The sequence below is a fragment of the Phyllostomus discolor genome, chromosome 7 (genome assembly GCF_004126475.2).
Source record: "Phyllostomus discolor isolate MPI-MPIP mPhyDis1 chromosome 7, mPhyDis1.pri.v3, whole genome shotgun sequence".
NCBI lineage: Eukaryota > Metazoa > Chordata > Mammalia > Chiroptera > Phyllostomidae > Phyllostomus > Phyllostomus discolor.
In genome coordinates this window covers 117,308,735-117,322,150 of record NC_040909.2, presented here as the reverse complement: position 1 = coordinate 117,322,150, position 13,416 = coordinate 117,308,735, and the positions used below count along the sequence as shown (strand labels likewise).

Sequence of the window (13,416 nt, the reverse complement as noted above, 5' to 3'; positions counted from 1 at the left end):
ATTCCATTTACTTATGAATAATAGAGTACCAGGCTGTACCTACAATGTGGAAAAAAATAGTGTTGCACGTAATGACACAGACTTCGTCATAGAGCATCCTCCGATAGAGATCACAATCCTAAAATTTAATGTTAGAAGTAAATCCTCTCTCCTCTTACAAAGAAGATAAAATCTTTTGAAACTTTTTTAAAATGAATGCCCAGGTTCCAGATGGAATTATGCCATGGAATGGACACAGGTATAGATATAGGTCTCTTTGTAAAACTCAATGGTCTCATTTCTCATATGAACTCTCTAGTATCTATTTTAGTGGGTTATTCCATAAGCTATTTCTTCAAATGTCTGTCAGCAGCCATGAACTAATTCCATCCTCATTTGGCAGCCCCCCATATAATTTGAGGAGACCATTAAGTCATTGATATTTCAAATCAGAAAAAAATGCTCATGGGACCTGAATTGTAAAACATTATTGAGAGTTAAAATGTTACCATGTATAAGCCATCTCTTGAGATTAATAAAACTTAAATTCCAAACAATTTGAACTCTTAGTTCATAACTGACTCAGTAAATATTTATTGAATGCCTGTTACATATATAGTATATGGAGTTCACAAAGATGGCTAAGACATGAATACATACCCTTTTTTCTACAATACTAGTTATTTGTATACCTCCCAATGTTGTCTTTATAATGCTAAACAGACACTAATACTGCTGAAGGTCTACAGAGAGGCAAGTTGTTTGCTCTAAATATAGATTGACAAGGGAAGTATTGTCCTTATTTTTATCAGATGCTACCTGTATCATTTAAACTCAGTTCAGAAAGATGTGCTGTGCTACCCTTCCTTGCGATGGTGCCCAGCCCTTTCAGAAGGGCAGGGGCAGGGCAGGGCAGGGTGGGTGGATAAAGCAGAGACAGACGTGGAGCAGCAACCCAAAGACAGCAGTGTTGGGAAACTCGGTCCGATTGAGTCATTAATACCAGGCTCTGAAAGAGAACCATGGGGGTCATTTTGCATTTTCTTCAAGTGATTGTGAGAAAGACAAACTAGTTCCATATGGTGGCAGGGAGAGAGCTCAGAGCCAAAATAAAATCTGCTCAGCTTGTCAGTATGGAAGACCTTAAAGTTCACATATCTGAGAGTCTGTCTACTGTTTAAAAGAGCTGAGGCCAAACTTCAATTTGTCATACATGTAACTCCCACTGTCTTGGATAATGAAATGGGCCCCTGCCCCCCTGGATGCAGTGAAGGTGTAAAAATGTAAGAAGTATGGCAGGCTCTTAGGTAGACCAAATTAGCGAGACACTGGATCCATGAGATTGGGCTGCCTATTTCAAAGAAAAGAAAGTTACAGAATTATAGAATTACTGATATGGTATAGTTTGAAGTCTGTTCTTCCATAATATAGTTCATTATTGTCCTATATTCATTAAGAAATATAATTTAATTTTTTATTTATTTAAATTACTTTTTAATCTTAATTGTCATGATTTCTTGACCCTGCTGTACCCTTTTCTCCCACTTCCCACTCCCTTCCACCTCTGGCAACCACCAATCTATTCTATGTATCTATGAGCTTCATTTCCCTTTGTTTTAAGATTCTATATATAAGAAAGATTGTATAGTATTTGTCTTTCCCTGACTTATTTTACTAGCCAAATACTTGTAAGGCTCATCCATGTTATTATAGATACCAGATTCATTCTTTTTTATAGCTGAGTAATAAATTGTACATATGTACCACATCTTTATCTACTCATAGATGGATACTTAGGTTACTTCCATAGGTTGGCTACTTTAACTAGTGCTGTAGTGAACAAAGAGATGTAGAGAGAAGAGAAGCCTCGTGCACTGTTGGGGGGATAATAAATTGATGCAGCCACTATGAAAACCAGTGTGACAGTTTCTCAGAAAATTTTAAAAAGAACTACCATATGATCCAGGAATTTTACTTCTGGATATTTGTCCGAGTAAAATTAAAACACAAACTCAAACAGATACATGCACCTCATGTTCACTGAATTTCTGTAAATGAGAGAAAAGCAGTAACTATATTTTCATCAAGGAGGACTAGGGATTCAAGGCCAAGTTCAGTGTGCATTTATGCTTCATTTTCCCTTGAGATGCTAACGAGAAAATAAAAATCCTGACATTCTTTACAGTGATTGATCAAAAGGTATTCATAATTTTTCTCCTTTATTAGGAAAAGTGGGTTTAGAGAGATAAAACCATGACTTCCTTTGTGGCTGCCTTTTTGGTCACACCTAATCATATTTTGCGGGGTTTTATTGTTATTGCTGTTATTTTGGTTTTGGTTTTTGGCAACTTCTATATTGCTGTCCCTAAGTCAAATACTTTGTTCTAGAATAACATTTGTTTTTTTATCTTCTGCCATATCATCTTTCATGGAAGCCACATCTGTACTGGCTAAAGAGAAGAAATAAATGTCCAGGCTTCCCATGGTGTTACGCTGGGGGAAGTATTCTCTGTAATGATTCACACTTCAAGGTCCCTTTCACTATAGTCAGATGCAAAGCTAACTTTGGCCCTTCTATGTATTGACTTTTCTTTTGTAAAGTGAAGGTCCATTTAAAACAACCATTAGCAAAACAGAGAAAGCTATGGATAGTTAAATATATATAAGGACTTTAGCAATGAGCCAGAACCACTATTAAAAAGAACCACCTAATTCTTCTGTTGGAGCTTCAGGTTAAATGTTTCTTACCTAATTAAAAAATACTTGCCATTAATGAAAAGCTGGCCCCTAGTTTGCCTGTATCAAATAACCAGATATGGTCGGTGGCTTTGGGTCAATAACTGCTCTTCTATGCCAGCTAAATAGCTGCTCGGGAAGGCTGAGCACCTTAAATTGCAGAGGACCTATCCTTCACTGCACAGTTGCTCCCAGAATTCTTGTGGAATTCTACAGAAGCATAGCTGTCCTCATTTACACGCTTCTTAAAATAATGTCAAGAAAAACTGATTTTGTGATACTTCCTCTCTCTTTCCCAGCGTAAGACAATAATTGCTCAGGGGGGTGCCTGTGCCTCAGAGGGCCTGAGCAGCTCCTCTGTGATGGGCTGCAGCTACACACATGGGGTGGGTAGATGTGGTTGTGTATAGATGACAAGTTCTACTCGGTCTCGGACAGTGACAATTTGCTGTTCTTCAAAATATGGGCCTCTTCTCCTTTTAAAGCAGAACAACCAAAACATAAATCAATGTTTACATTTTACTGTCTTAGGACTCTTCTCTGCTCTTGTTTCTTGTTTTAAGGATTCTAGTCTGGGCAGGACCTTAAGGAAATATCTCTATACCTTATTAGACGTTTTTCTTTCCAAAATAATTTTACTTAAAAGATTTGTCATAACTAGGTTTTTATTTTGTATTTGTTCTCTGATATCAGTTGGCTATGCACACAATACAAATAAACCATTCAATAAAACATAAAACTAATAGGAATTAAGGCATAGCCTTTCTTACTTTATCATGTTAGTATAATACGTTGAACATGTTTTCATATTCAGGGAACAAAAAAACTGGAAAGAAGATCAAGAAGAATGCAGAAGTCTGAAGTGTGTGTGTGTGTGTTTAATTACTTGAATAGGATAGCAAGGAAGTGGGATCTTGACATCTTAGCCAAATGAGACGTAAAAGCCATGCCTCTGAACATGTGGGCCAGGTATATTTTGATTATTGGGGTTATTAATATTTGAGTTAGCTTCTACTTGCTATCTTCACCCTAGTGAAAATTAATTACTTAGCACACCTGTCATTCATTTATTCAGTGACCATTCAATTCCTCTGCTGGGTTAGGTACAGTTCTAGATCCTGCTGATTCAAAGATGAGTAAGACACGGGTTATGCCTGAAGGGGCTCGCAGCTCATTATGAGAGAACATGAATAAAACCACAGGTGCATGAACAATATGTGTTATTATAAAGTTATTTCTCTGATATTCTTTGAGGTTATAGTTGAAATCCTAAAGGACCAATAGGATCTCAAAATAGCTATTCAAAGCAGCTAATCAAATCTGGAAAGAGTGTTCCCAGAAGAGGGGACAGCACATATAATTGTAGAGAGAAATGAGAGTGTGTTGCCTTGAGGGAACAAGTGATCAGTTAGTCTGAAGCCTGATCTGTGTGCAGAAAATAACAAGACATGGGAACTGTGGGGGGGAGGGCGGGAGTAGGTAAAAAAGGGCAGAGGAGGGGTGGATCTTCAAAACCCTGAAAACACTGAGGGATTTTAACCAGAGTAAAGGAATGGAGAAACACATGTTTTTGAAAGAGCCACATGCAGCATGTATTTTAGAGGGAAGAAGAAGGAGCAGGGCTCAAGGCATGCAGAACTGCTGTAAGACTTCTGCAATAGTACAGAGAAGAGCTGTCAGGACTAGAAGACTGACCTTCAGATCTTGTTTAAATGGATCTGGAAAAATGTATCTTTTTTTTTTTTCCACAGACCATACCACAGATCATTGATGAGGTCTGTAGAGGTGCAGGTTGGCAAAAAAAATGGTAGACTTTATTCTGGCCATGACATATATACTTGCATACTCATTTCGAGATACCTAAAGACATCCTTAAACTTGTAACAATTGATGATATCATACAGTAGCTACTGAATGATACTGGAGAAGAATGTGTCATGAGAAAATGCTCATAAAATTATATATGAAAAGCATGTTATAAGGAAACAAGTAAAGTATGATTTCATTTTAAATTGTATTTATGCATGAGGAGAAACTGATTTGGAGGGTACCACATGATGTAAGTAATCACCTGTAGAGAGGTAGATGAGATGGGGTTGTGGGCACAAACTTTAAACACATTATTTGAAATTTTTATAAGAATATGTTCAGGTATTATATGTATACTTAAAAATAAACAGTATTTTCTGTTTAGACTAAATGTATATAAACCATAATATCAAGAGTAGACATATTCAGAGATGAGATTTGGGTTAATTTTTGTATTTCTCTACTTCCCAAATTTAGAATAATGTATTTCTATTGCCATGGTAACACAAAGAAACCATTGGAAATTATAAGGCTTAGCCTATAGCTCTCCCGTGAAAGGACAAAAATATAAACTGTACCCAGCACAAAGCAGTCTCTCACTTAATATCATTTGAACATTTGTGCTGAATTATCTACAAAAGCGACTGTGTCCTGGAAAATCTGTCCCTATAAGTGAGCTTCAGGCTGCTGCAGGGAGAGTGGTGTTGACTTTCCTTGAGAAAGAAGAAGGGAAGTCATCACCAGTCATAGAGAATCCAAGAATCAGACTCGGAATTAGCATTGCTCCTACAAGAAAGAGCACCTGAGGTGCTAAACTCACCCTCAGGGAGTCCCAGTGGAGCAGATGTCAGTCTAACAGTCACAGCTGCTTCATTTGGAAAACATTCATCGTCCTCTGACTCTGATTCTGGGTTCATGGTATAACCCGTTTCTAACAAAAATCTGGCTTTCTGTATGAAATCTCTCTCAGGAGACCAGAGCGCTGGGCCCCTACATGTTCTTATTTTGACTGTGAATGGAGACCTGAAAAAAGTCTCCCTTAGTTTTATGTGTGGATCTGTCTCTGAGACACTGAGAAAGTGGTCAAACATCAATCTAAAACTTCGGATCTGATGTGGAAGGTGGTGAATTCACCCAGGGAACCTACCCTAGGACTCCCAACGGTAACCTGTCACCTTACTTTCCTTGGTGAAACCCATCTCCACATAAGCTGCCCACCACCTAAAATGTCAATTGGCTCTTTAAAAATTCTACAGTTTTGCATCACCAGTGACTTCTAGCCCACCTCTTGAAATTTTTAAATACCAGCTTGTGTGTGATAATTTAGCATTCAAAGTTTTCTTCAGCCTGCTGTTAACTGCAAGTTGTAGTAACCATTAAAATGAAGAAAACTTGACTAGGATTCAATTATATATTTTGCTCTAGCTTAAAAAAATCTGCAAAACTTTTGTACAATGCTTTGACACAAATATGCAATTGTATTGTTGTTTGCTAAAAATAATATTAAATCTCACAAAATAATAAGGGACATACACATATAATACTTAGATGCAAACACAAATCAAAATATATCTCCAAATAGTAACTGGTCTTCATTATTTCTGTTCAATAATAATGTAAAGTTTCATTCAGAGCTGCCTTAGGTCCTAGTAGTGTCTCACTGAGACAGAGATACTAGTTACTCATTAGCTCTACTGTGAGTGGATAGGATTCAGAAATATGACTCCAGCACAGAAGTGATCACATACATGGATTTGTAGAGAGTATTGCTAGATGATTTTAATAAGGTCAGAGGAGCAGCGTGTTAGGTAGAGTTAGGTCAAGTTAGGTGAAGGGGTAAAGTTTCAACCAGAAAAGACCTTAGGTATCAAATTGGTACTACTGGCAATGATACTTCTTGGTTATTCTGGGCCCTAAGGAGCTATTGAGCGACCTGAGCAAATCTGTATTTGTTCAAAATGTCTGTCTGGATATAAAGCAGTGTGCAGTATCACTAGGAAATGAGCAGACATCAGACTGGGAACTATATTAGGCAGCTGTTGTAATTTGTACACTAGTTTTTTAAATTCTAGACTAAGATTCTTCAAAATGTTCTCCTTGAACAATCGGAGGAATCTGAGATGCTTGTTGAAAAAAAAGTTTCTACCCCTGGTGAAAAGGCTTATTTCACAAATTATTTGTTATAAGTACAACTGTGGGAGAGCTCCCAGTGTAGATTAATGTTGATTTTACATAAGAAAGAAACAGTAAGGTTAGGTTTCTTCATGAATGCCATATTTGAGGTTAAACTATTGAGATTCTGAACTTAATTTTAGGGGTACCACTAGAAAGCAAAACCCTCAGGACTTTTTTTATCTGTTGTGTTCACTGCTTTATCTGAAGTGCTTAGAACAATTTCTGTAATATAGTATGTCCTCAACAAACATTTGTGTAGGGAATGAGTGCATAATGATGAAGAGTTTGGATTTTAAAAGCACTGCTAAATTTCAGCTTAATTAATATCTCTAAGCCTTGCTATGCAAAATGGGAATATTGATGCCTGTGTCACAGATTTAACATAAAAATTAAATTTAATAACAGCTGCAAAGCATTTAGCAGAGTGTTAGGCACAGACCAAGTCCTTAGTCAATGAGAATTGTTATTCCTATTGTTGTTAATAATAATGTTTAGCACTTCATCAGTATTCAAAATTAATACAATGAGTGATATGCTATAGTGATCATCTAAAAGACATTCTTCTTGTGTAGAGATTAATACTTAAGTAATAATATAAGCCCATTTTTCTTTCATTGATCCGGCATTAGTAGAACCATATAAGTTTGAAAATGCACCATGAAATAAACAGCAAGCACACAAGCCATGGAGTCTGCGTAATTTTGGAGTTCTCCTTCTCTCCCTCCTTCACTCCCTATCTCTCCCCCTTCCTTCCTTCCTTCCTTCCTTCCTTCCTTCCTTCCTTCCTTCCTTCCTTCCTTCCTTCCCTCCCTTTGGTTTTGCAGAGCTGGATCTTGTAGCAGGTTGTTGGAAGGGCTGAGATCAGAGAAGGGAGAAAGGGTAACCAGCTCACACTAGCAGGAGTAGGGACTCCGGAGCTGTGTCTGGCCCTGGCAGCTGGGACCTGGGCTACACAGCATTCTCCTCTCCTGCAACAGGAACGAATGAGGGGCAAGTGCATGGAGGAAGTCAACAGCCTTCCCAACAAATACAGTGATGACTGGTATGGGCTGGGAAGTTTATAGACAGAGCCCTCTGGAAGTGAGGGAGATGACGATGATGTGGTGGCTGCCCCGAAGAAAGAAGTTGATTACATTAAGGTCTCTACGAAGATGAAGCTGAGGAGATTCCAGTGATTGGAAACTGGAGCAAATAATGTTGTCTTCATTAGGATGCTTGGGACAGAGCCTGAGAAACTGATGCATTGTATTCTCCAAGATATTTACAAAACCAATAAGAGGAAGATCAGGTTTTCAAATATTAACCATATCAGGCACATGTAAGGTTTATTAGAAGATATGAAAAATATCTTTTTCAAAACCCTGATTTAAAGCTCCCAATAAAGGGACATTTTACATTGTATACAAATCTCGAAATAACAGTTACATGAATAGAGAAGTTATCAAAGAATTGGCAGGAATAGTAGGAAGGCTCAATCCCAAAAACAAAGTGGATCCTACCAGTCCACAGTACACAGGGGTGGTAGAAGTCACTAAAGCTGTCTGTTGCCTGCGTGTTGTGACAGATTACACACTGTTTAGAAAATACAATCTCCAGGAGGTGGTGAAGAGCCCTAAGAACCTGCCACAGCTTAGCCCAAAGTGGGCAGTGCAAGCAGGAAATGGGAAAGAAGCTAAATTGAAATCTGGTGAAGGATCAAATCAAAATGACCAAGCAGAAGGGAAAAAATGACCAGCAGGTGGTACCAGAGAATAGTGAGGGGCTGGGACAGAAAAAACCATATCTGAGGACAGGTCAGACAATGAGGGAGAAGCTGAACCTGAACTTGCCAGTCAAGTCATAAAAGATCTGAGTTAAATGAAAATGATCTCTCAAAGGAAAAAAAATCATTTGTTTTGGAGGGGGAGTTTCTCAACTGACATTCTATGAGACATTGCTAGGATTCCATATAAAATTATGACTGAAAATACTGTTTTTGAACTTGTTGTGTTGCATAACACTGAATTTACAGGTGGGAACAGTGACTGAGTGGCCCTGTTAGAGAGTCTTGTTAGAGATCTTTCCAGGCCCGCATGGCATTGTGCAGTAGGCCCCCGTACATCTGGTTGAGCTAGGAGAAGGGGGGATAATTAGCGACTGCTATTACACAGAGGGGAGTGTGGTCGGAGTATAATATTGGCCCTTCCCTCCCGATTACCTTCCCCAGCCTCTCCTTCTGCATTGCCAACTGGTGTATGGGAGCGAGGAAGTTCTAGCGTACAGGGTGGGGCAAAACTAGGTTTACAGTTGTGAGTATGCAAAACAAAGTGTATTCTTATATTACTATTTATTAATTACTGTATTATTTTCCATACTAGCAGCTGTAAATTTACTTTTGCTCACCCTAAATGACCTGAGAGAGAAATTTTCATTCTATGGATGAAACTTGTATGTGTTGTGACTCAGCTGTCCTCGACCAGTGTATTGTAAACATTGCAAAAACATGGCTCCTGCAGGTTAGAAGTGAATTGTTTGTGTGGAGTTTTTGTACTCTTTTTGTGATTTCTCATTTGGCTACTATGCCTGCTTTCATATTTATTGAGATTTGTTTCTTATAAACACATCTGATGGCCCCGGGCTACAGTGTTTGAAGGCGAGGTGTGAGACAGTAGAAAGGCGAGCTGGGCACAGAACTGCAGACATTGCTGATACGGTCAGGGTAGAGACCTAGTCTCCTGAGTCACTTCAGTATACTAGTGCAACGGGGAACAGAAGGAAATCCTTTCTTTACAATGAAAGCTGCTTTTTAATGATTTTATACGGACTTGTAATCCAAGCTGTCCCATTCCATTATACATTGTCTGTGGAATGCAGCTTACAACCTGGCATTTGGTCCTGCATTTGTAACTATAAATCAAATGTTTGATAAGGAAAGATGCTGATTATTTTAAATGGCTTTTGGAATATGAAAACAGTAAAGCTTTTCTTTAAAAAATTACATTTGCTGAAAAGATTTAGGAACCAGATTATCTAGTAGAAGAACTTATTCCAGAAAAGAAAATTTCACATAGTTGGAAAGAAACTAATAATATCAACATGAAAATACTAGAGCAAGAAGGACAGGAAGTTGAAAAGACTTGACTCCAGTTTAATAAATTGACTCGCATCATATGATGCTAAAGAAGTTTTGTGTAATTAGCTGAAAAGCAGCATCTTCTCTGTCTGGGGTGACAAGCCCAGGATTCAATGTTTGACATGCTATAGCATGTGCATGATTTGTAAATGATGAATGAAATTCAAGAAAATGTTTTTGTTGCGAGGAGCCTCCCAAAATAAAAGCCAATATAAATGTCACGGGTCTTCATATCTGAAAAACAAAATCTGTCATCTATACTCCGAGTGCCGATGATCAGTGGCTGGCTTCATGACAAGTTTTTGCCTGAGTTTTAAAAAACTAAATCCTGATGTCGATGTTACAGCACACTGCTCTTCTGCACGGAGAGGTGCTGATATACACAAATTCTGATGAAATGAAGAAAGTTCTGGATAATGCTACAAAAATGGTTAACTTGATTCAAGACCTGTTTATGCAAGGATATTTTTTTAAACCTAATGAACAAAACAAATGAGCAAAATAGAACCAGGGACATGGAAATAAGGAACAAACTGACAGTAGCCAGAGGGGAGGAGGAGAAGGATAAGGGGGGAAAGAAGGCGAAGAGTCTAGTCAGGGAACATGTATGAAGGACCTACCAGCAGACAGCAGAGTGGGGATTGAGGGGGTGAGGGGCGGGGGGTACGCATGTGGAGCAGGGGAGAGCAACGGGGGAAAATTGGGACAGCCACAATTGAACAGCAATAAAAAAAACTAAAACATGGACAAAGAGCACGTAACTCTTCTACATACAAAAACCCAGTGGCTTATCAAAGGAAGAGCTCTCAGCAGGACACTTGAGGTGAAGGGTGAGTGAGAAGATACTAGGCCAGGTTTCACTGAATGCTGTGAAGATGAGGAACGGCTACACAAACATGTCTACTTAGTACACATTTTTCGTTGCGTGAACAAATGATCGAGTTTCTGCGAGGTCCTGGAGAAAATGTTCTTTCTTAAAAGTGACAAGATTCTTAGATTTTAAAAAAATGGACTCTGGAACAATCGCATTGCCAAAGGAACTCTTGAAATGTTTCCACAGTCACTTGGACTTAAGAATGAAGAAAGATAGCAATAACTCTCAAGCTTTCACTAAAATCCTGCTTGAAGGACTGCAAAAACAAATTAAATACCATTTCCCCTCCGTGGGCATAGCTGAGAAAGGAACCCCTTCTCTGAATCTTCAGCCCGAGATTTTGTCCGAGAGAAGGGACAGAGCCCTGGTTGGTGCTCACAGCTCACATACCACGAGGGTCCCCTTAATTTGAGAGTTTTTTCCAGTGTTCTCCCAGGACAAAACTACTTTTAAGAAAGCCAAAAGAGACAGACACTGGAAGAGGGTTGCAGAGTAAAATGCCCAGATAGCTAACATTATGGGGCTGTGAAATTAACTTTTGGAGATGGGTTTATTTTTAAATTAGAAAAAGTTTGGAAGTATTATGAATATTAAGTTTTCCCACACCAGTGGCTATGTTACTTAACGGCCAGTAAACGTGGGGATATATTTTTACCTCCTAGCTAGAGGCCCTGCTTGGCAAACCAGGCTAGAAGGACTTGGGAGGGACGAAGAAAATAGACAGGGCCTTGCTAACGCAGACGAAATGCAACTTCCTTGTATCTCTTTACATATTTAGAATGTTAACTCTAAATAGGTTGAAGTCATCTTGAAAGGATGAGAAGATCAGTGTAAGTATCATTTGAGGGAACACAGAGGATAGGATTTGGATGCCTTCATTAGACTTGCTCCGAGACGAAAATTACTTTTATGTCAATAGTGCAAGACTCCGGGATTCTGGGAATAAAACTGGCCTTGTGTTTACAGAACATGCGACTCTGCGGAACTAGGTTTCTTTCACTTTGTGAAAGAAAACTCCTGTGCTACGGAAAGATGTTGGTTTAGTAGTTTGTTTTAATCTCTTGTTGTATTTATTTGTATTTGGTAAGACCAGAGTGTGACCAGAGTTGTTCCTCCCCAGCTCGAAAGCCCTGTATTCTGTTGGAATTTGAATTCATTCAGTGAAAGATTTGTTTTCAGGTTTACCAACTGTTTATTTTCACTGACACTCGAGCATGTTATTTTATAAATGCTGAGATTTCGGGGTTAGAATTGAGTGCTTTTTTCTTTAATTTTTATTTTAAAAAGTTAGGCCAGTTTTTAAAAGTCCACCTCAGCACTGTGGTTTAGTAAACTTGTTTTGCTCTATAGTGGAGAGTGTTAGACTTAGTATTTTAATTCATGTTTTTCTAAGGTTAAACATGTTGTCTAAATGTTATTTTTGTCTAAACATGTTGTCTAAATGTTATTTTTACTTGTGTTTTGCTTTTGGTATGGTCAAATATTGTGCTTGGTTTTATAGTTTCTGGTATTTTCCAAATAATTAGAATAAATTTGTTCCCTAAAAAAAAAAGAAGGGAGAAAATGATGAAAGAAGCAAACATTCAACAAAAGTCCCTCTCGGTTCTCTTATTCTGTTGAATGGCTGACCTTTCCTTTCCTTTCCTTTTTCTTTTTTTTAACTTCAGGTTGTATTTAAAGGGTCACACTGGGACAGCAGGACAGCAGAGCAGCCTGGTCATCCATGGCGCCGATTTCAGCACCAAAGACGCCGATAATGACAACTGTTTATGCAAATGCGCCCTCATGCTAACGGGAGGTGAGTCCTGTGGGGCCTTTCTCTAAGTTACGTTTCACTGGTTCGAGGCTTGAGGTTTCTTATCTATGAGAAAGAACTATGATCTTCTGGTCAGGAAACTTAAGAGCAAGTCCCTAAAGATCATTTGTTCTGCCCACTGATTTATCGTGGTTCTTCTGCAAAATACTGCTAGCACATTCAGACATTGTCCTCCTTCCCCAGCATCTAAGAGGGGGCATGCTAAGCATGGTCCTAAATAAATTCTTTAGCCTCTTAAAGTCACAGTTACTCTACCTTCTAAACAATCATAATACCCATAGTGGAACGAATAACAATTTGATAATTGAGCATACTGGAAAAAAAGTTTTATAAAATGTTTTACAACTGTGTAGCAATTCTATTGGAATGGAATAAGAAGTGTAGAGTTATATCTAAAGTCATACATTTCAGACCAACTGTATCAGGGCTTTGCATTATTATACTATTGACCTCTATAATACATGTGAGCTGATGTAAGATACCATTAAATAATATTATGTCTCTGGGTAACAAAGTTAGCCCCTTTAGCACTTTTTCAGTATTTTTCCAGCATTCTGATTATATAAAAAGGAAATTCCCAGTCTGATGCTAGCATATCTGTCTGCTTCTTCAACACTTTCTCAATAGTCACCTTTCTTATCAAAGAAAGAGCAAAGTGTTCATTCACAGGCTCCAGGCCTTGTTTGCACAATGGTACCTACTAGAATTAAATACAGTGATTTTGTTTAAATTATATTGAGCTTTATACCTACCTGTTATTATAACAAGTGGTACTGATCTTCTATTTAAAGGAATGGCATAAACTTACTGTTTTTAAATGTATTCACACTATTTGATATTTAAATAACTGATTTAAAGGAAACTACTTTTATTTTTATTAATTATTAACAAAAGCTCAAAGTGGATATGGCAAAA

General features: G+C 38.1%; 1 protein-coding gene and 1 pseudogene across 3 annotated transcripts in view; both read left to right on the top strand.

Moving 5' to 3' along the window:
• ANGPT1 (angiopoietin 1) overlaps window positions 1-13,416 on the top strand; it is a 229,660-nt gene that overhangs the window by 203,323 nt on the left and 12,921 nt on the right. For all 3 annotated transcript variants that reach the window (XM_028534010.2, XM_028534009.2, XM_036031352.1), the window contains exon 8: window positions 12,353-12,483. In XM_028534010.2, coding sequence (XP_028389811.1) covers window positions 12,353-12,483 — 131 coding nt within the window. The remainder of the gene's footprint in view (window positions 1-12,352; window positions 12,484-13,416) is intronic.
• LOC114514788 lies at window positions 7,350-8,800 on the top strand (annotated as a pseudogene).